Genomic DNA, 24,199 nt, shown 5'->3' with positions numbered 1-24,199 from the left:
GTATTACATTTATGACTGCATGGCGGCAAAAAGCATTGCTGCTATATCCGCACGCTTTTTGTCCTCATGCAAGGCCTGGGTTGTTGTGTCTCACAAAGCGTGGCCTTCTCCTCCTGCGCCTCCTCCTGTTCCATCACGTGTGCTGCTGCTGCTGCTGCTGCTGCTGCTGCTGGGTTACCGTTGCCGGTCCCTGTTTATGGAACCTCTTATCTTTATTACATTTATGACTACATGGCGGTACAAAGCATGCTATCCGCACGCTTTTTGTCCTCATGCAAGGCCTGGGTTGTTGTGTCTCACAAAGCGTGGCCTTCTCCTCCTGCGCCTCCTCCTGTTCCATCACGTGTGCTGCTGCTGCTGCTGCTGCTGCTGGGTTACCGTTGCCGGTCCCTGTTTATGGAACCTCTTATCTTTATTACATTTATGACTACATGGCGGTACAAAGCATGCTATCCGCACGCTTTTTGTCCTCATGCAAGGCCTGGGTTGTTGTGTCTCACAAAGCGTGGCCTTCTCCTCCTGCGCCTCCTCCTGTTCCATCACGTGTGCTGCTGCTGCTGCTGCTGCTGGGTTAGCGTTGCCGCGTGGTCCCTGTTTATTGAACCTCTTATCTTAATTACATTTATGACTACATGGCGGTACAAAGCATGCTATCCGCACGCTTTTTGTCCTCATGCAAGGCCTGGGTTGTTGTGTCTCACAAAGCGTGGCCTTCTCCTCCTGCGCCTCCTCCTGTTCCATCACGTGTGCTGCTGCTGGGTTAGCGTTGCCGCGTGGTCCCTGTTTATTGAACCACTTATCTTTATTACATTTATGACTGCATGGTGGTACAAAGCATGCTATCCGCACGCTTCTTGTCCTCATGCAAGGCCTGGGTTGTTGTGTCTCAAAGCGTGGCCTTCTCCTCCTGCGCCACCCTCCTCCTGTTCCATCACGTGTGCTGCTGCTGGGTTAGCATTACCGGTCCCTTTTCCTGGAACCTCTTATATGTATTACATTTATGACTGCATGCCGACAAAAAGCATGTTACCTGTGCAAAGAAAACAGACATTTCCCGCATTTAAAAGACAGTTTTCCCTTTGAAACTTTAAAATCGATTTTCTCAAAAACTATAAGCTCTTTTTGCTAAATTTTTTTTTCCTCTTGTACCCACTCCCAAGGTGCACATACCCTGTAAATTTGGGGTATGTAGCATGTAAGGAGGCTTTACAAACCACAAAAGTTCGGGTCCCCATTGACTTCCATTATGTTCGGAGTTCGGGTCGAACACCCGAACATCGCGGCCATGTTCGGCCTGTTCGGCCCGAACCCGAACATCTAGATGTTCGCCCAACACTACCCCCCACCCCCTCCGCTAGCGCTCCCCCCTCTGCCCGCTTCCCCATAACAAAGTTTCAAGAAGTACCTGCTGTGTCCGGTGGTAGTGTGGGTGGCTGGCAGTGGGCGGCACTATGCAGTGACTGAATGAGGAGGAGGAGTCCGGAGAGTGACGCGTTGAGGGAGGCCGGGCAGCGGGCGGTTCACTGCTGAACCGCCCGCTGCCCGGCCTCCCTCAACGCGTCACTCTCCGGACTCCTCCTCCTCATTCAGTCACTGCATAGTGCCGCCCACTGCCAGCCACCCACACTACCACCGGACACAGCAGGTACTTCTTGAAACTTTGTTATGGGGAAGTGGGCAGAGGGGGGAGCGCTAGCGGAGGGGGTGGGGGGAATTTCCGACCCCCCCCGCGATCGGGGCATGCTCCCCCCTTATGCCTGCGACCCCATAGGGGGGCCGTATTCGGCCGAACAGGGCCCTGTTCGGCCGAACAGGGGCCCTGTTCGGCCCTGTTCGGCGGCCATTAGAAGTTCGGGGCGAACCCGAACTTAAAAGGCCGAACACCATCAGGTGTTCGGCCGAACGCGAACATCACCCGAACAGGGTGATGTTCTGCAGAACCCGAACAGTGGCGAACACTGTTCGCCCAACACTACGCCCGCCCAGCGGGAAGTAATGACAGCCCGTTGCCTTTAGTACGGCGTGTGTACGGGCCTTTAGGATCAGATCTCTCGGAAGCTGTAGTATACACTTTACCTCTGACTTGGTCAATATAAACCAATACACAGTGCTACTAGGGGTTTTTTTGTGGGTTTTTTTTAGACATCTGTTACATAATTATCAACCCATACATACATACATAAGGGGATACATAAAGCTGGTCTTTAGCATTACATGTTAGCCAGGCTTGTTATTGGTTATGTTATTGTGCAGTATATGTTACTTGTTATTTGGTAGTGACTTAACTGCCTTTTATGGTTCTCTGCATTGGGAGTTTCCTCCCGTTCTCTCTCCTGAGAGTGGTGTCATGATAGGTGAGAGATGGAGGTATTCCCCACCATAAGCTCACACCTTAGTGTTACTGTTCTTGTTCTCTAAACTGAGTTAAGAATCCATCATTCTTGGTAAGCTGAGTAATATATTTATATATATATATATATACTGTACACATATATATATATACACACACACACACACACACACACACACACACATATATATATATATATATATATATATATATATATATATATATATATATATATATATATATATATATATATATATATATATATATATATATATATATATATATATATATATATATATATATATATATATATATATATATATATATGTGTGTGTGTGTGTGTGTGTTAATGACACTCTTCCTTAGGTAAAGATAACTCTGCTATGCTAACTAAACATTGTCATGGTCTATATGATGTTTAGGCCTTCATTTGTATTATCTTTACTTGGGATGTTTTACATGACTTGTTATGTTGAAAAATTCAATAAAAACTATTGTTGAAAAAAAAAAGAAACAAGACTTTTCAGCAAACCCAGCATTAACACGATGGCTGGGAACATGAAAACTGGATTCTTAAACAAGAATTTTTGGCACACATTGACATCAACAAAATGGTCTCTAAATATTTCCCAACCAGTTAGAGGCCACACTAAAGTGACAGAACAAGTTTTTTTCCCATGAATAGAAGGTCCAGGGGACCAGGGTATCCTCTACCCTGGCCCCTAGACCCCAGATCCATGTGGAAAACTGTTCGTTCTGTCACTCTAATGTGGCCTCTGTGGAACCAGGGATTCCCCAGTGGCCATCTTGTTGGTGTCACTGTTTGCCAAAAATTATTGTTTCAAAAACCAATTTTCGCATTCCCAGCTCCTGCAATACAGATGCAGAGGCTGTCTATGGCCATTCAGCTCTGGGAGTTTGTCAGGATTGGTGGTTGCACGGGACCTCATTGGAGGATACTGGTGTTGGATTACTTCTAAGGATACTTGCGCGGCATTATCCACAGGTAAGTATGTATGGTTAATTTAGAACAATAAAGGAATTTATTCATGGTTATGTTTTTATTTCTTTTTTTAACTCTTTGTGGAAATGGGTAAAATTCTCCTGGAGAGGGGGCGGACATCTGGGGGTCCGCTTATTAAAGGGTGTCATTGACTGCAATAGAAAATGCCTTCAGAACACGAAAATAGAACACGATATTTGGTATATGCCAGCGGAATACCAACTTTCTATGAAATCGAAATTTGACTGTTCCAATCAACCCTGTCAGAGAAGCACGGTAATGACATATGAGACATAGTAGAATGCAGTAAGTTATTCAGGATACCACTGTCACAATAAGCATCTTGGCGTAAGCATCAGTGATGCTCGGATACCCCCAATCATGGATTCAACCTATTCGGCCGTGGTCGAAAAAAAAATCTGGAAATTCCGTGATTAATTTCCGGGTTTGAAACGGACTCACTACAGGTGAGGGCCCTCTTCCTGGCCGTGGACCAGTCCCAGAAGTGGTGGAGGCAATGGCACTCCCTCTCCTATCACGACCCCTGCCAGACATGTTGTATGCAAGATACAAGATTTCAAGGTGGAGAAAGTGTGATGATTTTTACAGTGAATACGTGTGTGGGCCTGGGGAGAGACAGACCAAATATAACAGGGGGCTTTTATTGATTTTTCAGAAAAAAAAACACCACTGAATACAGTAATAGTACACCAAAATCAGTGGACAGTGCCGCGGTCTGCCTGCACTATGCGCACAGCAAACTAACTGGCTGCACGCTAGTAGCAAAGTACAATGTCACTGACTACACTTAGTGATGGACCAGTAGCAGTGACTGCAACTAACTGAAGTTGATCACTGGCTGGCTGACTTAGCTAGCTAACAAGTATAGAGTAATAAAGCAGTAGAATCAGTGTGAAGTTGAACCTGCCTACACTAAGCACAGCAAATCAGTACACTGTCGCTGACTACTACACTGACTACAACTAACTTAAAGCGGAATATAACCCAGCATTTCTTCTTTGCTCTAAAAGATTATTTACAGCATCCTATGTAATAATGAGGCTGTGTCGCTGCGTCCAGCAGTTATGCAGCGTCTCTGTGTCCCTGTTATTTTGTTACCGCGCATGTGCGCAGTAACGGACAGCTGGAGGGACCAGGAGCGAGGTGAGTGGAAGAGCAGTTGCGTGCGCGCGGCGGGCACGCACGGTGGGTGCACGTGCATGCGCAGTGACTGGCGGCGGCGGTAAAAAAAGACCAAGAGCCCGTTTTTAAACGTGCTTGGGTCTACTAGTATAATATACTAACACTTTTTTTTTTGTAAAACAGCATTTAAAGAGTTACATCACAGGACTGACTTTTTCTCCTGCAGGGGCAGCCCCATCCACTGGCGAGAAGCTTATCCTCTGCATACATTCTTTACTTGATACAATTAAGTAAACATTCTCTGGATGTGCAGAAACTTATGCTAACAAGTCCTGAAGTGAAACACAGGTCAGAAATCACTGCTGGCTGCATTTACAAAAGAATTACAACAGTTATGAATAAAATGCACCAGCAGCTTTCACAGTAAATAAACTCAACTTTGGGAAGTTATAATTTCTAAATGAATAACAATACTTGTTCACAAAAGCAAATATAATAATTGTATGGGTTATAAAAAGTAGGAAAACACATTTTTGTTGAATATTTAGTCAGAGTTTTAAACTGATTTAAGTTACTCACTCACTGGCTAGCTAAATACAAGTATACAGTCAGCAATAGAGAGCAGTAGAATCAGTGAATCTGCCTGCAGTAAGCACAGCAATCAGTACACTCTCTCACTGACAACTACACTGACTACAACTAACTTAAGTAATCACTGGCTAGCTAGCAGAATACAAGTATCAGATACAATATAAGGGCAATGTAAGGACTGAAAACACTCTTGCTTATGCAGATACATATGGCCTGGAGATGATCCTCTCAGTGCCACAGAGTCTAGCAAGGATGGAGCTCTGGAAATGGCACCCACTTTATATACAGGAGGGAAGGGCCGAGCCTCCCCTCCTATAATTGGTTGGGACTGGCTGGGGGCCTCTGATTGGCCCAGGGATGTCATTTCTGCCTATTTCCTCCCAATCATGACCTAATCACAAATTTACAGATCGCTTTCCAAATATTTGCAATCACTGATTTCCGTGGTCCAGAATTATTAACGGATTCGGAAGTCGAATAGTGAAAAAGTGCTTGTGAATCACAGGTATTCCGTGATCACAGAAATTATCTGCCCATCACTGGTAAGCATCAGAAACACTTCCTCAATCTATATATTGCTGTATAATGGTATGTAACCCCACCCCGCTTCCAGTGTGCGCTCTGCATTGAGGGGGACCCACACACAAGCAGAATCTTAATTTTAACTCATGGATAAGCTGCCCCCTCCCAAACTTTTAGCTTCCACTTTTGCAATGAAAATGTTGGCTTATCCACCATGAGTACATATGGTGATTCTTAAAAATATGTATCATGTATTCTCCTTCTCTTTATGAATCCTATGGGGTTCTTTAGTCAGTCAACTACCATTAAAAATGATCGCAGGACTCTACAGTGGTTGTTGCTTATATTCCATTATATGACACACTAAAAGCATACTAATAAGTATATTGCTTAAAATGGCTATCTAGGACAACGCTAAAAGCTCAAGTATAATTTAACATATGACCAGCACAGCCATACAATAATGTTTTTCAGTTCTATACATAGAAAAATGGAATTTCAGGCTGTTAATAAACACGAGTGGCGCCGCAGCCTCTTAACTGCCAGAGATGCTATTTTGATAGAGGAACTATATGTTCTGTGAGCAGAACACAGGCAGCTTCAGTCTTAATGCTAAAACCTTCATTACAAATTCATCTATTTAAGAACACGATTATTAGCAGAACACTGTCTACATAGCTGTGACTGGGGCCCGATGGAGCTTTCAACAAGCACTGCTTTGCCTTAATGAGAGCCTTCTGAGAACATGAGAAGATAAAAGCCATTCTACATCTGATCTACAACATATTTCTATAAAATTACTTTTTCCATCATGTAATGTTTTGAAGAGCAATATGAGTGGATGGAAATAATTAGAAGACCAAAAGCAGGTCAGATAGCACTGTGGATTATTCACAGGGAAAATCTGAAGAGTATCCATTCAAAAGGAAAATAAAAATAACTATGACCCAACCTATAGAGAAAGACTTCAGCTTATGCTGTCCATTAAGTATCCATTTTTTTACATAGCAACCTGGCCAATACAAACCTTTCAATAAAACTGGGTATTCTTTTCTAGGAAGAAGAAGTTATGACTAATAACTATAGAGTTAAGAAGTACCTAATCTGAATGGACCTGATTTACTAATGTATCTCCAGAAGAGACGTTAATCTGGTGATCTGTGTCTTTTGAATCAACATTATTAAATCTAATAATTATAAAACATGTAAATATACTGTATGGCCTCTTTTAAATGATGCTCATTTGACAGAATGGGTCTGGGACTACAAAGCATTAGGGATAACCAGAAATAACACAAAGAGCATAGACTGAATTTATTTAAAAAATGCAATAGGGGAAAAGGGGCAAAGAAAGGTATATAGTAGATTAAAAAACAGTAACATATATAATAAAGGGTGGCTTATCTAAAACATGACACTGTGTATTGTGAAAAATCGTATTTACACAAAGGCTTTAGACAATGGCAATGCGTTTTGTGGGTTCATACCCACTTCCTCAGGCTAGTAATTTGTGCCTAAAAACATTAATATAAAATATGCTCAACAGGGGAATAGCTCTTTTTACGGGAGGGGGGGGGGGGGTCAGAGCTGTGAGGGGCCCCCAACTATTACTTTACTCTTTCTCATACAGGAGTCCATCCTCCAGACAATGTGTTTTTGGGGCTACACTTGGGTGTGACGATCATGATGACCATGATTGTTTTATGACAATTACAAAATGGGCCCCCAGGCTGTGAGGGTCAGTAAGGGAACTTTGGAGGGGCCCCATCAAAGTTTTGCTGGGGGGGCCCATGATTTGTAGTTATGCCCCTGATGCTCAAAGCACTGTGTCAAGGTTATTGCAAGCCATATAATTAATACAACAGTATATATAAAATATAATATAAAGGTATTGGCACTCTCTCATATAAACATGATTGTGGTGTATATTATGAAAATTATTATTATTGATTTATAAAGCACCCACGTATTCCGTGGTGATGTACAAAGTAAGAAACAAACATGGGGTACAAAACAATACAGATCATAGTGTACACCAATATACAAAATACAGATATGGCACAAAAAAACAGAATTGGTAATTACAGTGACAAAAGTAACATGATGAATAAACTGTATAACAAATACCAAGACACAAAATGAATAACAAATTACAAGACAAAAAAGGGGAAGAGAGCCCTGCTCTTGTAAGCTTGCAATCTAAAGGAATGGGGGAAACAAGAGGGGGGGGGGGGTAGTATACAATATTAGAAGCAGTGAGTTTTTAGGTTATTTAGTAAGGAGTACAACTTGGTCAGAGGGCAAAGCGGAAGTGGAAAAGTGAATTTTGAGGGAGCTTTTAAAGATTTTAAAGGTTGAAGAGAGACAGATGTGTTGTGGCAGGGGATTCCAGAGGAGGGCTGAAGCATGCGAGACATTTTATACACGTTAATGCAAGGAGGTGATTCTAGAGGAGGACAAAAGAAGGTCATGAACAGATCTGAGATTGCAGTTGGGTTCATATCTGGAAACTATTGAGGAGATGTACAGAAGAGAGAGATTGTGGAGAGCTTTGTAGGTTAGGGTTAAGAGTTTGAATTGGATCCTCTGGTTAATTGGCAGCCAGTGAAGAGCTTGACAGAGAGGAGCAGCAGAGGAAAAGTTAGAAGAAAGACGCATGAATCGAGCAGGCAAGTTCAGTACAGATTGGAGTGGTGCCAGTCTGTTAGATGGTAGTCCAGAAAGTACTATGCTACAATATTCCAGATGAGATATAAGAGCATGTTCTAACATTTTAGTAGTGTCCTGAGTGAGAAAAGGTTGGATGCGAGATATGCTTTTGAGTTGGAGATGACAGGAGCTGGTTAGGGGGTGAATGTGAGGAATAAAAGCGAGAAAGGAGTCAAATTTTACCCCTAAGCACGGTGTTTTGGGAACTAAGCCCTAGTTATAGGGGTGTTATTAACATTTATTGTTATATCAAGCAAAGAGGTGGACAGAGACTGCGGAGAAATGATTAGTTCTGTTTTACTTATATTAAGTTTTAAGGAGCGAGAGGTCATGAAAGTGGATATAGCAGACAAGTAATTAGGAACAAGTGTGAAGAGGGTGTTAAGGTCTAAGGCCGAGAAGTACAGTTGTGTATCATCTACATACAAGTGGTGTTGAAAACCAAATTAGTTGATTAAGTTGCCAAGAGCATGCATGTAGATGGAAAAGAGCAGGGGGCAAGGAGAGAGCCTTGAGGTACCCCACAGAGAAATTATGTGGAGAGGAGCTCTGATCTAAGTAAGAGACTGTGAAAGATATCCAGAAAAGAGCAAGGCCTTTTATGACTATAGATGAAAGTATCTGTAGGAGTAAGGTGTGGTTGACAGTATCAGACGCTAATGACAGATCAAGAAGGATGAGTTTGGTATAACCGCCTTTGGATTTACTTGTAAGAAGATCATTTGCCACTTTAGTAAGAGCTGTTTCTATGAAATGGTTAGAGCTTAAGCCAGTGTAGTTCAGCATGTACAGTATATAGTGTTCAAGTAATTTGGATGCAAATTGGAGTAGTGACACAGGAAGGTAGTTGGTGAGTGCAGTGGGATATAGAGATGGTTTTATTAATTAGTGGTGTCACAACAGCCTTTTTAACCTCTTGAGGACTGTGGTGTTAACCCCCCCCCCCCCCCCCCCCTAGTGACCAGGAAGATAGAGAGCAGTCAATAAGAGGGGTGGAGATTGAATTTGAGGGCTGCATGAAAAAATAATTTCAGATTTTGTTAATGTTATCAGTTAAGTATGTTGCAAATTCTCCAGATGATAAAATGTCATATTATATACCACAACCCATGAAAATGCGTCATCATTGTTTAAAGCCACTATATAAATAAAACTTTTTTTTACATTACCCAGTGTCATCTTTGAGGGAAGCTACGCCTACCTCTCATTATATGTCTTATTGTTTTTTAACCTGTTTTGTACCTTTTGGCCGCATCTTTACCCCTATTTTATATGTTCATACTCCATCCATTACACTATTTTTAAGAGGCAGGAATTCACAACTTTTTTAAAGGGAATGTCCAAGCAAAATAAAAAAATGAGTTTCACTTACCTGGGGCTTCTACCAGCCCCATGCAGACATCCTGTGCCCTTATTGTCACTCACTGCTGCTCCAGTCCCCCCACTGGCAGCTTGCCGACCTCGGAGGTCGGCGGGACGCATTGCGTACATTTTTACGCATTCCCGCTAGTGCAGGAACATCAACACATACATTTTTACGCGTTACTGGTTCAATGCGTAAAAATGTACGCATTAAACCAGTAACGCGTACAAATGTATGCGTTGATGTTCCTGTACTAGCAGGAATGCGTAAAAATGTACGCAATGCGTCCTGCCGACCTCCGAGGTCGGCAAGCTGCCAGCGGGGGACTGGAGCAGCAGTGAGTGACTAGGAGGGCACAGGATGGCTGCATGGGGCTGGTAGAAGCCCCAGGTAAGTGAAACTCATTTTTTTATTTTACTTGAACCTTCCCTTTAAAGAAAGGGCCATCAGAAGGAGTATTTGGGCTACCTGAGTAGAGACAGGATTTCTCCACATGCCATATTGGTTGGTTCTCTCAAATGCAACCTTATTTTGTGAGTAATATTTTGCTTCCCCTAGTGGTACTTTTTATTTGGTACTACACCATTTGAGCTCCAGTTGTCTCTGTGTTCTTTTTTAAGGTGCAGTGACATCTTTTCCCTCCAATTCTGACACTTATTTTAAAACTTTGTCTGCTATAAGGTGGAATTGTAGCAAGTCAAAGTGAGCACCGCTGAAAGATTATTAGAATAGGGGTTGTGTGATTGCAGTAGCGTGCTTGGACCTGCAGTGAGAACATTTGCAGTAAATAGAGATGGCTCAAACCTCCGATTTTCAGTTTGCGAACCTCGAACTCGGACCTCCGCAAAAAGTTTGGTTCGTGCGAATTTTCGCGAACCGCAATAGACTTCAATGGGGAGACGAACTTTGAAAACTATAAACATTTATGCTGGCCACAAAAGTGATGGAAAAGATGTTTCAAGGGGTCTAACATCTGAGTTTTTGCATGGAGGAGTGGGATACATGCCAAAAGTCCCGGGGAAAAATCTGGATTTGACGCACAGCAGCGTTTTAAGGGCAGAAATCACAAATTGGAGGCCTAAAGTGCTTTAAAACATCTTGCATGTGTATATGTTACGGCCAGAACCCGAAGTTTGGCCACTTCTAGTTCTGGCCGGCCACTTCGGGTTCTGGCCGGCCAATGTGCGAAGTGGCCGCTGCGCTGCGGCCAATGTGAGGAATGGAATGAATCCTGTAACATTCATGTATATTCTGGCCCCAGCGCAGCGGCCAAACCTATCGCAACTTAGTTATTTTAATGAAATTAAGCCGGCGGCTTTTTCTCTGCCTCTTTCTCTCTCCTCCCCCCCCCGCCTCTCTCTCCTTCTCTTATTATTGGCAGCACTACGTGTCCCCCTCCAGAGTCGTTCGTCGCACCAGGGAAGCCTGCCGTTCCTGCAGAGCGGGGTGCTGGCAGAAGCGATGTCTGCAGCCTCCCCGCTCTGCTCTCCCTGGCGCGACGAACGACTCTGAAGGGGGGACACGAGTGCTGCCCATAATAAGAGAAGGAGAGAGAGGCGGGGAGAGGAAGGAGAGAGAGAGAGGCAGAGAAAAAGCCGGCGGCTTCATCTGTTTCATTGCCGCCGGCTTAATTTCATTAAAATAACTAAGTTGCGATACGTTTGGCCGCTGCGCTGCGGTCAGAAGATACATGAATGTTACAGGATTCATTCCATTCCTCACATTGGCCGCAGCGCAGCGGCCACTTCGCGCATTGGCCGGCCAGAACCCGAAGTGGCCGGCCAGAACTAGAAGTGGCCAAACTTCGGGTTCTGGCCGTAACATATACATCAATCAGGGAGTGTAATTAGAGTACTGCTTCACGCTGACAGACCAAACTCACTGTGTAACGCACCGAAAACAGCTGTTTGTGTAGTGACAGCCTACCTGGACTGGTGCGCACCAAGGCGAGAGTGCAGGCCATGGCGGTTTTCAAGTCCATATGGTCGCCAGGCTGAGGTAGCTCAATGACAGAACAACAGTGACTGTCCAGCTGATTTGGCCTGTCCACAATGAAGCAACGACCTAATTATCTTGGTTGTGCCCCCCCTCCCCCGAGACACTCATACTGTATAGCCGGAGGTCATTGTTTCATTGTGATACGCAAGTCCCTTCACCGCAGCAAGGTAACGATCACGAAGGGGAATTGACACATGTACATGCCTTTTGTTTTGTTGTTGCAGCTGCAGTGCAGCCAGAAAAATTAGGCAGGCATGTACACGCACCAGAAAGAATTATTATAGCAGCCGTTGCTAGCAGTGGCCTTAAAAATTCAGGAATCCGCCTGGAGACCTGGACCCTGTTGGTGGTGGCGGAGAAAGCAGTTAAGCGGAATGCAGGCAGAAATGCTGTGTGGGGAGTGACTTAGTCTTGGGACAGGAAGTCACACGGCATGCAGGCAGAGATGCTGTGTGTGGGGACTGACTTAGTCTTCAGGCCGGCCCTAGCCTCATTCATTTTGATAAAGGTGAGGTACTGAACACTTTTTTGACTTAGGCGACTTCTCTTCTCAGTGACAATGCTGCGCTGACAGTCCTGACAGGACGCTTGAGGCAGGGCAAGACAGAAGTTGGATGGCAAATTGTGACAGCTCTGGCCACAGGTCAAGCCTGCGCACCCAGTAGTCCAAGGGTTCATCGCTGCTCACAGTGTCTACATCCACACTTAAGGCCAGGTAGTCGGCTACCTGCCGGTCGAGGCGTTGGTAGAGGGTGGATCCGGAAGGGCTAAGGCGAGACGTTGAACTAAAGAATGTCTGCATGTCCGACATCACCATGAGATTGCTAGGTAGGTAGGTAGGTAGGTAGGTGCACTGAACAGGTGGGTATGCAGTGATTGGTATTACAAATGTGCAGCTGTCACACACAGGTACCGTGAACAGGTGCAGCGACTGGTGGTATATAAAACTGCATGTGCTCACGTAGGTAGGTACGTAGGTGCACTGAACAGGTGGGTATGCAGTGATTGGTATTACAAATGTGCAGCTATCACACACACACAGGTACCGTGAACAGGTGCAGCGACTGGTAGAATATAAAACTGTGTGCGCTCATGTAGGTAGGTAGGTATGTGCACTGAACAGGTGGGTATGCAGTGATTGGTATTACAAATGTACAGCTGTCACACACACAGGTAGTCATTGAATGTGCTGGGCCTGGCAGTGGAACAGTAGGAATTACCAAGGGGCCAAGGTCCAGCAGCTGCGACTGACTGTATGACAGGGCTGTATATGCAACACAAGTGTCTGTGGGACACACACACACACACACACACACAAAAAATAGATTACAAGAACAACATTAGCTCTCAACAGAGCTGTTGAGGATGAGGAGTGCTTCTTAGCAATAACTATCAGCAAGAAGGAGCAACCTAACAAGCCTAACACAAGAGCCTAACTAAGCTTTCCCTATGTCAGCAGGTTCTCCCACTTCCCTAATTACTGCAGCCACATGAGTGAGTGAAATGGCTGATGCTGCGTTTTATAAGGGGGGGGGGGGGCTCCAGCAGGGAGTGTAGCCTGATTGGATACCCTGTGTCTGCTGACTGTGATGTAGAGGGTCAAAGTTGATCCTAATGATGTAGTATAGGGGGCGGGTCGAACTCCCATATAGTTCCAGCAAAGTTCGCGCAAATAAATTCGGGCCATCTCTAGCAGTAAATTCGCAAAGACATCTAGACTATAAAACATTTGAGGATGTATACTGTATATACTGTATGTACAGTATGTAGCAATCCTCACTAGGTCTGCTATGATTCAGATGAGGGTTGCAAATTTTGGCAAGTTACAGCAGGTTTTTTTTTTTTTTTTAATATAACAAGTCTTGGTTATGGTTTGTTGGATCACTTACGATCTTCAGTATTCTCCAACCTTGGATAACCTTTGCAAACTAATGTGCCTTCTCCAGCAAGACTAAAATGTCTTCTCCTCAGACTTTTATGGCAATATAATTTAAATAGACAGTACCATACCCATCGTATCCAGTTCTCCATCTCATCTTCTGCCAGGCGAGATATAGTGCGAGGCAAAAATCGGACAAGCCTCTCCTTAATGACCGACGATGCTATGGAAGTGCCCTCTGTTTCCACCAAACTGGCGATGACATCAGCAGTCTGCCCAGATCCCTCCACTACCACACAGGGGATTTTACTCTTAATAGCTGTATTTATAGCCTGTTAGAGGAAGAAACCAAATTTAGGCATAAGGATAAAAAACTCTTGGTGACATTTCCATAATAACAAATGTATTAAAATTGCTTGTGAAAGGATAATTCATATGATGCCATTACAGAGTATCTCTTGTGCAGCTTTGAGAAAAATGTCCAGTAAAAAGAATAGATCAATGAAATGGCACACTGTGGCCCATATGCAATTAACGCTTTCTCTATTATATTGCTTTATTATTTTTTATATTTTATTGTCAAAAAATGCCCTTTAAAATGTAACTGTCAGGCATAAAATTAAAAATCAATTCTTTATTTTCATCTGGTAAACAAGTAATAAGGATGTCAACCAGGCAATCCAAAAGTTAAAAATCATGCTTACTTTTCTTCTCCATAAAACATAATTCCCCAGTTTCCCTGGCTCTTATTTGGTACATCTGCTGCACAAAGGAAGTTGCAGGGCATGCTGGGTATTCTTTTTTTTTTCTTTACTTTCCCCTCAGACATAACTAATGCAGCTTGAATAGCTGAAGCCTCTTTCCCTCCCGTTTTCCCCTCCCACACCTCTGTTCTTCTCTGATTGGCCAATATTTATCATGCTGAGACAATGTACTTTCTATTGCAGAGCTGGATGGGAGTGTCTGAAGACTGGGAGGAGGGCGGGCAATGATACACAGACAGAGTAAGGGAGGAAATGATGTCAGGATTGGCTTCAAGATAGACACAGTCAAAATGGAAAATTCTAAGAAGGATTTTCTCTTTTTTCTCTTTAACCCACCAGCAAGCAAGAAATTACTCAAAGTTTGTGCAGTATTTTTTTCACCTACTTTTTGGTACTTTTTAATTGTGAAGTGAGGAAAAATATTTTAAAGAAAAGATACTTTTCATTGATGGTATTCTTTACTGAATGCAACACAACATGCAGATAACAAGCGGCCCAACTTCCATTCCGTTCTATTGCACTCCTGCTTTTACAGGAAACGCAACACCCACTACAAACCTAGCCTAACCCTCCTAAAACTAATCTAGCTTTTTCCTTTTTTTTTACATTTCTTTTCCTTGTGATTACTTTGAGGGTTTGAGATGGTAGCCGCTAGACAGGACACACACTAGTGTGTACATTGAGGATGGATGGGCTCTCATAATATTCCTGTTTTTTCAACAATGTTTTATTGATAAACTAGTTTAGCAGAAATTGTACTGTCCCATAAGAACTTCTGTTCTGAACAGATACACAAATTTCCATTTTAAACAATAGACCTCAACAAATCCCTTTCCCATCCGCAGTACCTCAAACTCCACCCTAAGATATCTCTGCATTGTAACAGCTGGCCAGACTGTCTATCAGGGCATAGCTTGCAAGTTCCCAAATGTACCACTTATGTCTTCAAGACAATAACAAGTGGTTAATTCCAAAGTTACCCATTAATAGTTTCTGCTTGTGATTTGCCATGAAATGTACATACAGTCTCCATACTGCAAATCGTTGTTTAATTCTTTTTTCCTTCGCTTAATTGTGTTTAATTTTTCCAAAGTAAAAATGTGAGCAAGTTCCTCCTTGACCATCTCAACTGAAGGCAAGTAAGAGTCCAACCACTTGTTAAAAAAATACTTTTCTAGCTACTGCCAAAATTAACACTACATCTGTTTATCCAAACCCCCAAATTCTATAAATAAATCACGTTGCATGTGGTTTTCCATAGAAACCATTTCACTTTCACAACTGTGTGTTTGCGTGTTTTCATGCTGTATTACATTTTTAAAGAGAATCTGTACTCTAAAATTCTTACAGTAAAAAGCATACCATTCTATTCATTATGTTCTCCTGGGCCCCTCTGTGCTGTTTCTGCCTCTCCCTGCTGCAATCCTGGCATCTAATTGCCGTTTCTATCCAGTGTTTACAAACAAAAGACAGAGCAAGTGATACGCTGAGAGTAAGCTCAGTGTGTGAGTCATACAGAGTGTGCAGGGGGCCTGGAGAGGGTGTGTATAGCTTCTATCTAATCACAAGCAGCACATCACATTCCAGCCTGACTGCCTCATCCCGACAGAGCCGACAGAAGAGAGAAGATTACATCATATAACAGAGATAACACAGCCACTGTGTAAATAGGAAAGGCTGCAGTTAGACAGAGCACATTAGAACAGGTATAGGAACTTATAGGATAGAAGAAATAAGGATGAACATTTTGTTACAGAGTCACTTTAAGAGCACATGCTGAATATATTTCTGTCAAACAAACTCTTCTGGTTAGCAGAAATGCATTTTTGCATGAAAATCACACTGAAGCGGGGAGAAAAATCCACACATTTCTGTACATGCAAACATAAATTACTTGTGACACAGAGCCCCTAAGTGACAACAAGATTTTTTTTTTTCACTCCCTTCCTGTGCCCCCAGTACTGCACCATCCTGAGGGGCATCACTTTTGTTTCTATGGGTGACACCTTGCAACATGGTAGATGTTTCTTTTTGCATTTTGTAGATAAAAAAATCTTTTTCATTTCTGAAAGCCAATTTCTTTTCTTTGTGGTTTTTGATCTGCTATCCCTGCAAGGTGAAGGTGTATTTAGTAAATGTGTTCTGTAAATATTAAACACAACACAAAACCACATCCTACATTACATCCAACTGCCTCCTGCACCTTTAGCCACAATTAAGTGGTTTGTACTGAGGATTCCTGCTGTATAATAATAATAATAATAATAATAATAATAATACAATTAAATAACCTGTGGGGAGGTGTGTAGTCCAGAGAAGTCCAGAGACTTCCTACAGATACAGGAAAAACACACAGAGAGACCAGGAGCCCCTTATGATGCAGTATACTAACGTCAGGTTCTGGATAAATACAAAGTGATGAGGTACTCACAAAGGTGGGTTGCAAGATCAGCAACCACGGTATAAAAGCTAGTGAGGAAATGTAAACAATATCACTGGGAGGGAGAAGGCGCCCCAAAAAATAACCATGGATGTAATAAATGTAAAATGGTTTATCTCTAAGAAGAAGGGGCTAATATTAGAAGCTCGGAGCGCTCCCCACACACTGCTTTATTAGATCTGAGGAAGCGGACTGTGCTCCACGAAAGGCATCATCGTTTTTGTGTCTGAATGTTCAAATGTCTTTCTAATATTGGCATTGCCTCTTCTTCTTAGAGGTAAGCCATTTTACATGTATTACATCCATGGTTATTTTTTGGGGCGCCCTCTCCCTCCCATTGAAATTAAATAACCTGTTTCACTGTCAGGGAGAGCGAAAGGAAAAATAAGACAGAGTGCTCTGAACAAGGTAGGTGCCATCATACCACTCTCTATATTTTTGAAAGACAAAGAGCGCAAATATGGTGGGTAAAGCAACACCTACACTAAAAGTAGGAGAGGCACAGGATTAAAGGGAACCTGAGGTGAGATGGATGTAGAGGCTGACATATTTATTTTCTTTTAAACCCTGATGATATTTCAGGCATCAGTAGTTTCTGAATCAAACACCTGAAACAAGCATGCAGCTAATCCAGTTTAGACTTGACTCAGAGCACCTGATCTGCATGCTTGTCCAAGTTCTGTGGTCAAGTATGTATTACATTCACAGGATCATCAGGACAACCATGCAACTTGCATTGCTTAAAAGGAAATAAATATGTCAGCCTCCATATCCCTCTCACTTCGGGACCCTTTAAACAAGGAGTGAGGAATGTACCACCACCATGACACCATGACAGAACCAGAGCAGGAGAAATAATTGGTTGGCTGACTCGTGAGTCGTGATACTTCCCTATCATCATTTAGACATGGCAGCCATTAGCCATTAACACTGCTGCTACCACCTCTGTCAGTGCTTCTCCTAAACTAAGGCCACCGAATCTTACAAGTCTTTAAGTAATTCATGACCACTGTTCTCAGTGACGTAGCTAAGGAGATGTGGGCCCTGATGCAAGTTTTACATTGGGCCTCCCAAGCACTCTATACATAACAATTGATACGGCGCACCAAAACCTGCCAATGGCAACTACAATGTCCGAAGTGCAAGAAGGGGTTCGGGAACAGTTTGTTAATCTAATCTAATGGTAATCATTAGATTACCACTATTCAAAGTATCCATAGCAGTGATTATTATGAGCACAGGACCAATAGAGAGCTAATACTACAGTTGAAGGAGGGCCCCTCAGGGCCCCGATGCGGTTGCTACCTCTGCATCCCCTATTGTAAGGCTGGATAGTGTAATGGTTAAGGGCTCTGCCTCTGACACAGGAGATCAAGGTTCGAATCTCGGCTCTGCCTGTTCAGTAAGCCAGCACCTATTCAGTAGGAGACCTTGGGCAAGTTTCCCTAACACTGCTACTGCCTATAGAGCGCGTCCTTGTGGCTGCAGCTCTGGCGCTTTGAATCCGACAGGAGAAAAGCGCGATATAAATGTTCTGTGTTTGTTTGTTTGTTGTTTGTTATTGCTATGCCCCTGACTGTTCTTTGGCCAAAAAATTTGTGAGGAGGACCCTAACCCTTAAAGTGTACCTGCCCCTAGGGGTGCTTACCTCAGGAGGTGGAGGCCTCTGGATCCTAATGAGGGTTTCCCTGTCTTACTGTGGAGCCCTGATCCAGCGATGGCACCCCCGAAAATACACTGACAAGCTTGCGTGAAGAAGCAGTAGTAGATGCAGCATGCAGCGATATTTACCTACGAGCTCCAGTGCAGGCGCAGTACCAGCTTCCCCTTGGGCTCTGGCAGAAAAAGCCAAACCCGATCAAGTCCACCCTACTGTGCAGGCGCCTGACGTCTGCACAGTAGAGCAAACCCAATCAGCTATTTGCACAGAGGTAAATATTGCCGTCTACTGCTGTTCGAGAGAGTCATCGCTGGATCGGGGCTCCACAGTAGCATGGGGCAGCCTCATTAGGATCCAGTGGCTTCCCCCTCCTGAAGTAGGTACCACCCAGGGGAACTTTTCTTTATTACCGGTTTCCTTTAAGGAGTGGAGTTTGACATCCTTGGAAGTAAAAGAAGAGCTTTTACTGCCCTGAGCTACTGGGACAACACAGACTTAAACAAGTGACAGGTATAAAATTCTGGCTTAGAGGTGAACAGATTTTGTTTAGGAAAGACACCTACAGTTCTGGATCATGTTAAACTCACCTTCAGTGTGTCCTTCCCACCACCTTGGGCAAAGCAAACTATAGGGATTTTTCCACCATAATTGGAATCTGCACAAAGTCAAACACAGGGACAAATTCAGTGTAACACAAGTGTATGATTTCCATAGAAGGTGTGAAGGTCTGTCACAAATGTAGATGTGCCCATGAAACACATTGATCAAGTAATGAAAATTGATGAACCTTGTCTTTGCCTTAAACAGTGATTAAAAAATTGCAAAAGGATATTTTGAATCTGTGGCAATAGGATACATATATCATGTCATCAATACCTTCAGTAGTGCTCATTCCACAAATGACAAATTAAATAGTATATAATCTGCTTTGAGGTCGCTATTTAAAAGTGCGAAAAACTGGAAAAGTAAAATACATATGTACACATACCTACACTTGTCCCAGAGTTATTACACAATATTTGTCTACTTCCAGTACTGTAGAGCTGTCACTTACAGTAGGTATTATAATCTGGCAACTCGCTCCCAGTCCCCGGCGGTAATATCAGGCCGACCTCCAGGTCGGCCTGTACTGCCCCTGTGTGGGCAGCTCTGTCAATCACCGCCACGTGAGCCGGAGCGGACTGCGCAGGTACAGAACTACTGCTCCTGCGCAGTCCGCGTGGCGGTGATTGACAGTGCCGCTCACGCAGGCGTAGTACAGGCCGACCTGGAGGTCGCCCTGACGTCATCGCTGGGGACCGGGACGGAGCTGCGGCGAACGGCTGGGGGGAGAGCTGCGGCGACGAACATGCTTGGAGCTTAGGGCTGGAGGTAGCCCCCGGTAAGTAGCACTTATTTTATTACATTTTCTCTGATGACTCCTTTAAACTGTAAAGGTGGCCACTAACGGTCCAATTTCTAGCGAAAAATAGTTTGAGCGATCAGATTTGAATTGGTTGTAAATAATCTCAGGTGATGGGCACAATCAATTATATAATCAGTTGTCCGATTGGATTTTCATCGAACCAAAATTTGGATTTTCTTGTTGGTTCGTTGATGGTGTAGTGAACAATTTCACTTCCCATCAGAATTTCTGATCGCTCTAATGATTTTTTGCTAGAAATTGGATCGTTAGTGGCCACCTTTAGCAATAGGAGGAGTTAGGAAGATCTCTCAGACAGTGCAGTGTGTGAGGGAAATTACTGTTGCTTAAGGTAACCAACACACCTGCTGTCAGCAGGCTCAGTGACAGCTACATAGGAAGCAATATTGCTTTGGTACGATTTTGCAATTGTACATTTTAAGTCTTACAGTTTTGGGTTTTTTTTTGCCTTAGTGCTCCTTTAACAAACAGAATTGTTATTAGAATGACTAGCTGATGGTAACATAACATTAATTAGATAGTCTTGTCTTTGTCCTGTATTGGTCAGTATGCTGACAACATAAGCTAATTTGGTAGTCATTTTCACATTGATAGTTTCATCTAATAGGTTGAGGTAGTAATTACTGTACCGGATACTGATTATTACAGTAAGTATCTAGGTAAAAGAAAAAAAAAGTCATAGTAAGATAGTGTATACTATCACTAACCTTCTTCTTGCCCCTCTGAGGGTTGACAGATCTCTGAGAGAATACTAACCTCCAGTAACATAGCTAAAAATGATGGGGCTCCATAGAAAGTTTTTTATGGGTCCCTTAGATCTAGGCACTCTTGAGCAATGCCACCTGCCCCTACCCTATGGATATGAGGTGACTGAGCATAGCAGTTGCTATGGCTGCTATGGTTATTGCTACACCCCTGCTAACCTCTTCCTTTGCATTCTGACTGTTGCTCAGAAGTCTCTCAGTGTATACCAACCTCCTCCTTGGCAGTCTGGCTGCTGACAGGTCTCTCAGGGAATACTAACCTCCTCCTTGGCAGTCTGAGTGCTGGCAGTTCACTCCGGTTAAAATAACCTTCTCCTTGGCCCCTGTGAATTGTGGCAGGTCTTTCAGAGAAGTCTAACCTCCTCCTTGGCAGTCTGACTGCTGGCAGTTATCTCAGTATATGCTAACTTCCTCTTTAGCAGTCTGACTGCTGGCAGGCCCCTAGTATTATATACTAACCTCCTCCTGGGTAGTCTGATTGCTTGCACGTCCCTCAGTGCCTGTGCTGTGCCTCACACTTCTGAAACCCTCTGGCTCCATTTGTTGTCACAATGCAGAGCTAGCAGCCAAAATCTCTATTTTTAATCACTGCTCCATTAGAGTGAATGGAACAATGTCTGGAAACAGAAATTGCAGCTGCGATCTCTAAAATAACAGGCGGGCAACAGCTTTCATTGACGTAGAACACAGCCATTAGGAAAACTGCCAGCATTCAGGCTCTCATGGACAGAATGTGTGAATTGAATATATGATGCTTTAGATAACAGCAATATCTACAGTTTAAAGGGTCAGGAGCGTTATGGTAAGTGGACAATACTGTCTCTGGGGAATGTTACAGTTCACAGAGCATCATTTTTGTACTTTTTCAAAAACGATCCTCCCCATAAGGGAGGATCATAATAGTGTTTGTCGCTGTGGGTGCAGCAGTAGAGGGAAGCAGCATTACATACCCAAAGAGTGCTGATTCTCTGGCTGCCGACTCACTCGGGATCCACCATCTTCTCAATCTGACCACAGCTTCTGTGGGCATTTGTAATGCCTGGCAGGGGTCACACATGCACATTGCAAAGCATGCTGGGAGATGTAGTTCGGAAGAAGCGAATACAGCACTGTACAGCACCATTTTTGGAAAGCTTAAAGTCCCGGCGTTCTGTTGCAGCAGGTCCTGAGTCGGTATGATGCTCAGTTCCCAAGTTATGGGGTTTTGAAGGAGGGGTGTCCCATGAACTTGGCTGCAGAAAGTGCAATTACAGAAGTACGGGACAAACCCGACATGATGATAAGCAGCACACCCAGTAGGTCTTCTTCTTCCTTAACACCATAAATCTGTGTCTTCTAAACTTATGTCAAGTGCCCTTAGTCTCTCATTACAGATAAAGGAGCAGCACAGTTATGCACCCTTGTATCCTCTCTGTCTTACTGGCATGGGCAGGAGACTCAATTCCACTGTGCTCTCTGCAGCAAAGTGCAGGGGACACCTGTCTCCCAAACACCCCCTAACTTGGGAATGGGGCATCACATTGACGTGGGACCCAGTGCAAAGGAAAGCCGGGACTTTCAGCTTTCCAAAAATGGTTAGATCTGGCTAGGGGAACAAACAGAACTTTAACAAAAAGTTGCCAAACTTTCCAGACGGGATGTGAATACGTAAGAACCATTACTCTTTAAGAAGCTAGCTAGGCAAGAACCACCTAGCATTAGCAACGTTACTAATTAGGATGGAATAGCTTAACGATCTGACAACTTTTTCTAACTTTTTCTTTCTTTTTTTCCTTTTCACAACTTGTTTAACAGTACAAGGGAGCCCACAGACATGAGACTGTTGTCATGTGATCTAGTCTCAACTGTCATTTAAGTCCCAAACTTTTAGACTACAAGTCAAAATAAGCCAACTACTGTACCAGGTACATTTAATTCTGAGATGTACTTCTCCAACGAAGCTCGAAGATCAGCCTCTACACTTGGCTGTCCATTTGTTCCATTATCCACCAGAATCAAATGTGTGTGATTGTTGTCTAGGCAGTAGAGGGGATCTCGCTTCTGCTCTTCCATGCTGTAATTTGCCACGTAATTTCCCTGCCATGAGGAATTCAATGTTATCCTAGGTCTTTAATAACATATATAAGACTGAAAATAACTAACACAAATTGCTTCATTATATCAATACACATTAAAGTGCTACAGCCTGGACACTTTAAGAACAACACTAAGTCCAAAAGGACAGGCCCTGTAGGTACTGAATAAACACAAGCAGATTACTTGTATATGTTACGGCCAGAACCCGAAGTGTGGCCACTTCGGGTTCTGGCCGGCCAATGTGCGAAGTGGCCGCAGCGCAGCGGCCAATGTTAGAAATGTAATGTTTAAATGTATTAAAACCTGCTTAATTTCATGAAATATAGCCGGCGGCAATGTAATAGATGAAGCCGCCTGCTTTCGCACTGCCTCCTCCTCCTCTCCTCCTACTTCCCCCCCGCCTCTCCCCTCTCTCTGCCTCCTATTCAACATACGGAGCAGCCGGGGACAATGCGTGTCCCGGAGAGTCGTTCGTCGCGGCAGGGGAAGCAGAGCGGGGAGGCTGCAGACATTGCTTCTGCCAGCACCCGCTCTGCAGGAACGGCAGGATTCCCCTGCCGCGACGAACGACTCTCGGGGACACGCGTGTCCCCGGCTGCTCCGTATGTTGTGTAGGAGGCAGAGAGAGGAGAGAGGCGGGGGGAAGGAGGAGGAGAGGAGGAGGATGCAGTGCAAAAGCCGGCGGCTTCATCTATTACATTGCAGCCGGCTATATTTCATGAAATTAAGCAGGTTTTAATACATTTAAACATTACATTTCTAACATTGGCCTCTGCGCTGCGGCCACTTCGCACATTGGCCACACTTCGGGTTCTGGCCGTAACATATATAAAAGAGCTAATTGCTCAAAGGGGGGAAACATAAATGTCAAGGTATCCTCAGTAAGTTTAGACAATTATAATGTAGTCACATAGAAGTAAATATATGATGTGGAGGTCTTTGCTCATCCCCCACAAATGATTTGTGGTGTAGCTATTACACATATATATAAAGCACATAAACTTACTACACAGTGCAGGATGTACAAAAGGTCTGATCAGATATAGGCTTGATAACCTGACTACAGAGTCCCTTAAAAGTATGGTACATGCTGCAAAGTAGACATAATGAAGGATTTACAGAACAATTGTGAGGTGCTATTTACAAAGTGCTGCAATATGAATCTCTAACATGTTTCACCCTACGGCTTTATCAAAGAGTGCTATACATATATACAGTAATTATTTACAAAATGCAAGCCCCCCACCAACAGTAAATCCCCCAGCAAAAGCCCAAGTCAGAGCACCTCACAATTGTTCTGTAACTCCTCCATTATGTCTACTAATCGCCCTCAAACTGTCAGACTAGGAAAACAGACATCCTCCACCCTTACCCTGAGCACTGGCATGCCACAGGGCTGTGTATTAAGCCGTCTCCTCTATGCACTTTTCACCCATGACTGCCAGCCTATCCATACCTCAAACATAATTGTTAAGTTTGCAGATGATACGACTGTCATTGGGCTTATATCAGGC

General features: G+C 43.6%; 1 protein-coding gene across 4 annotated transcripts in view; it reads right to left on the bottom strand.

Annotated features, from left to right (window-relative positions):
• TRPM8 (transient receptor potential cation channel subfamily M member 8) overlaps positions 1–24,199 on the bottom strand; it is a 145,464-nt gene that overhangs the window by 77,587 nt on the left and 43,678 nt on the right. For all 4 annotated transcript variants that reach the window (XM_068246968.1, XM_068246965.1, XM_068246966.1 and 1 more), the window contains 3 exons: positions 22,511–22,685; positions 19,010–19,077; positions 13,690–13,890 (listed from right to left, as the gene is read on the bottom strand). In XM_068246968.1, coding sequence (XP_068103069.1) covers positions 13,690–13,890; positions 19,010–19,077; positions 22,511–22,685 — 444 coding nt within the window. The remainder of the gene's footprint in view (positions 1–13,689; positions 13,891–19,009; positions 19,078–22,510; positions 22,686–24,199) is intronic.

Source organism: Hyperolius riggenbachi, chromosome 7 (assembly GCF_040937935.1).
Source record: "Hyperolius riggenbachi isolate aHypRig1 chromosome 7, aHypRig1.pri, whole genome shotgun sequence".
NCBI classification, from domain to species: Eukaryota; Metazoa; Chordata; class Amphibia; order Anura; family Hyperoliidae; genus Hyperolius; species Hyperolius riggenbachi.
The sequence above is the reverse complement of the archived record's forward strand: the minus strand, read 5'-3'. Positions and strand labels throughout refer to the sequence as shown.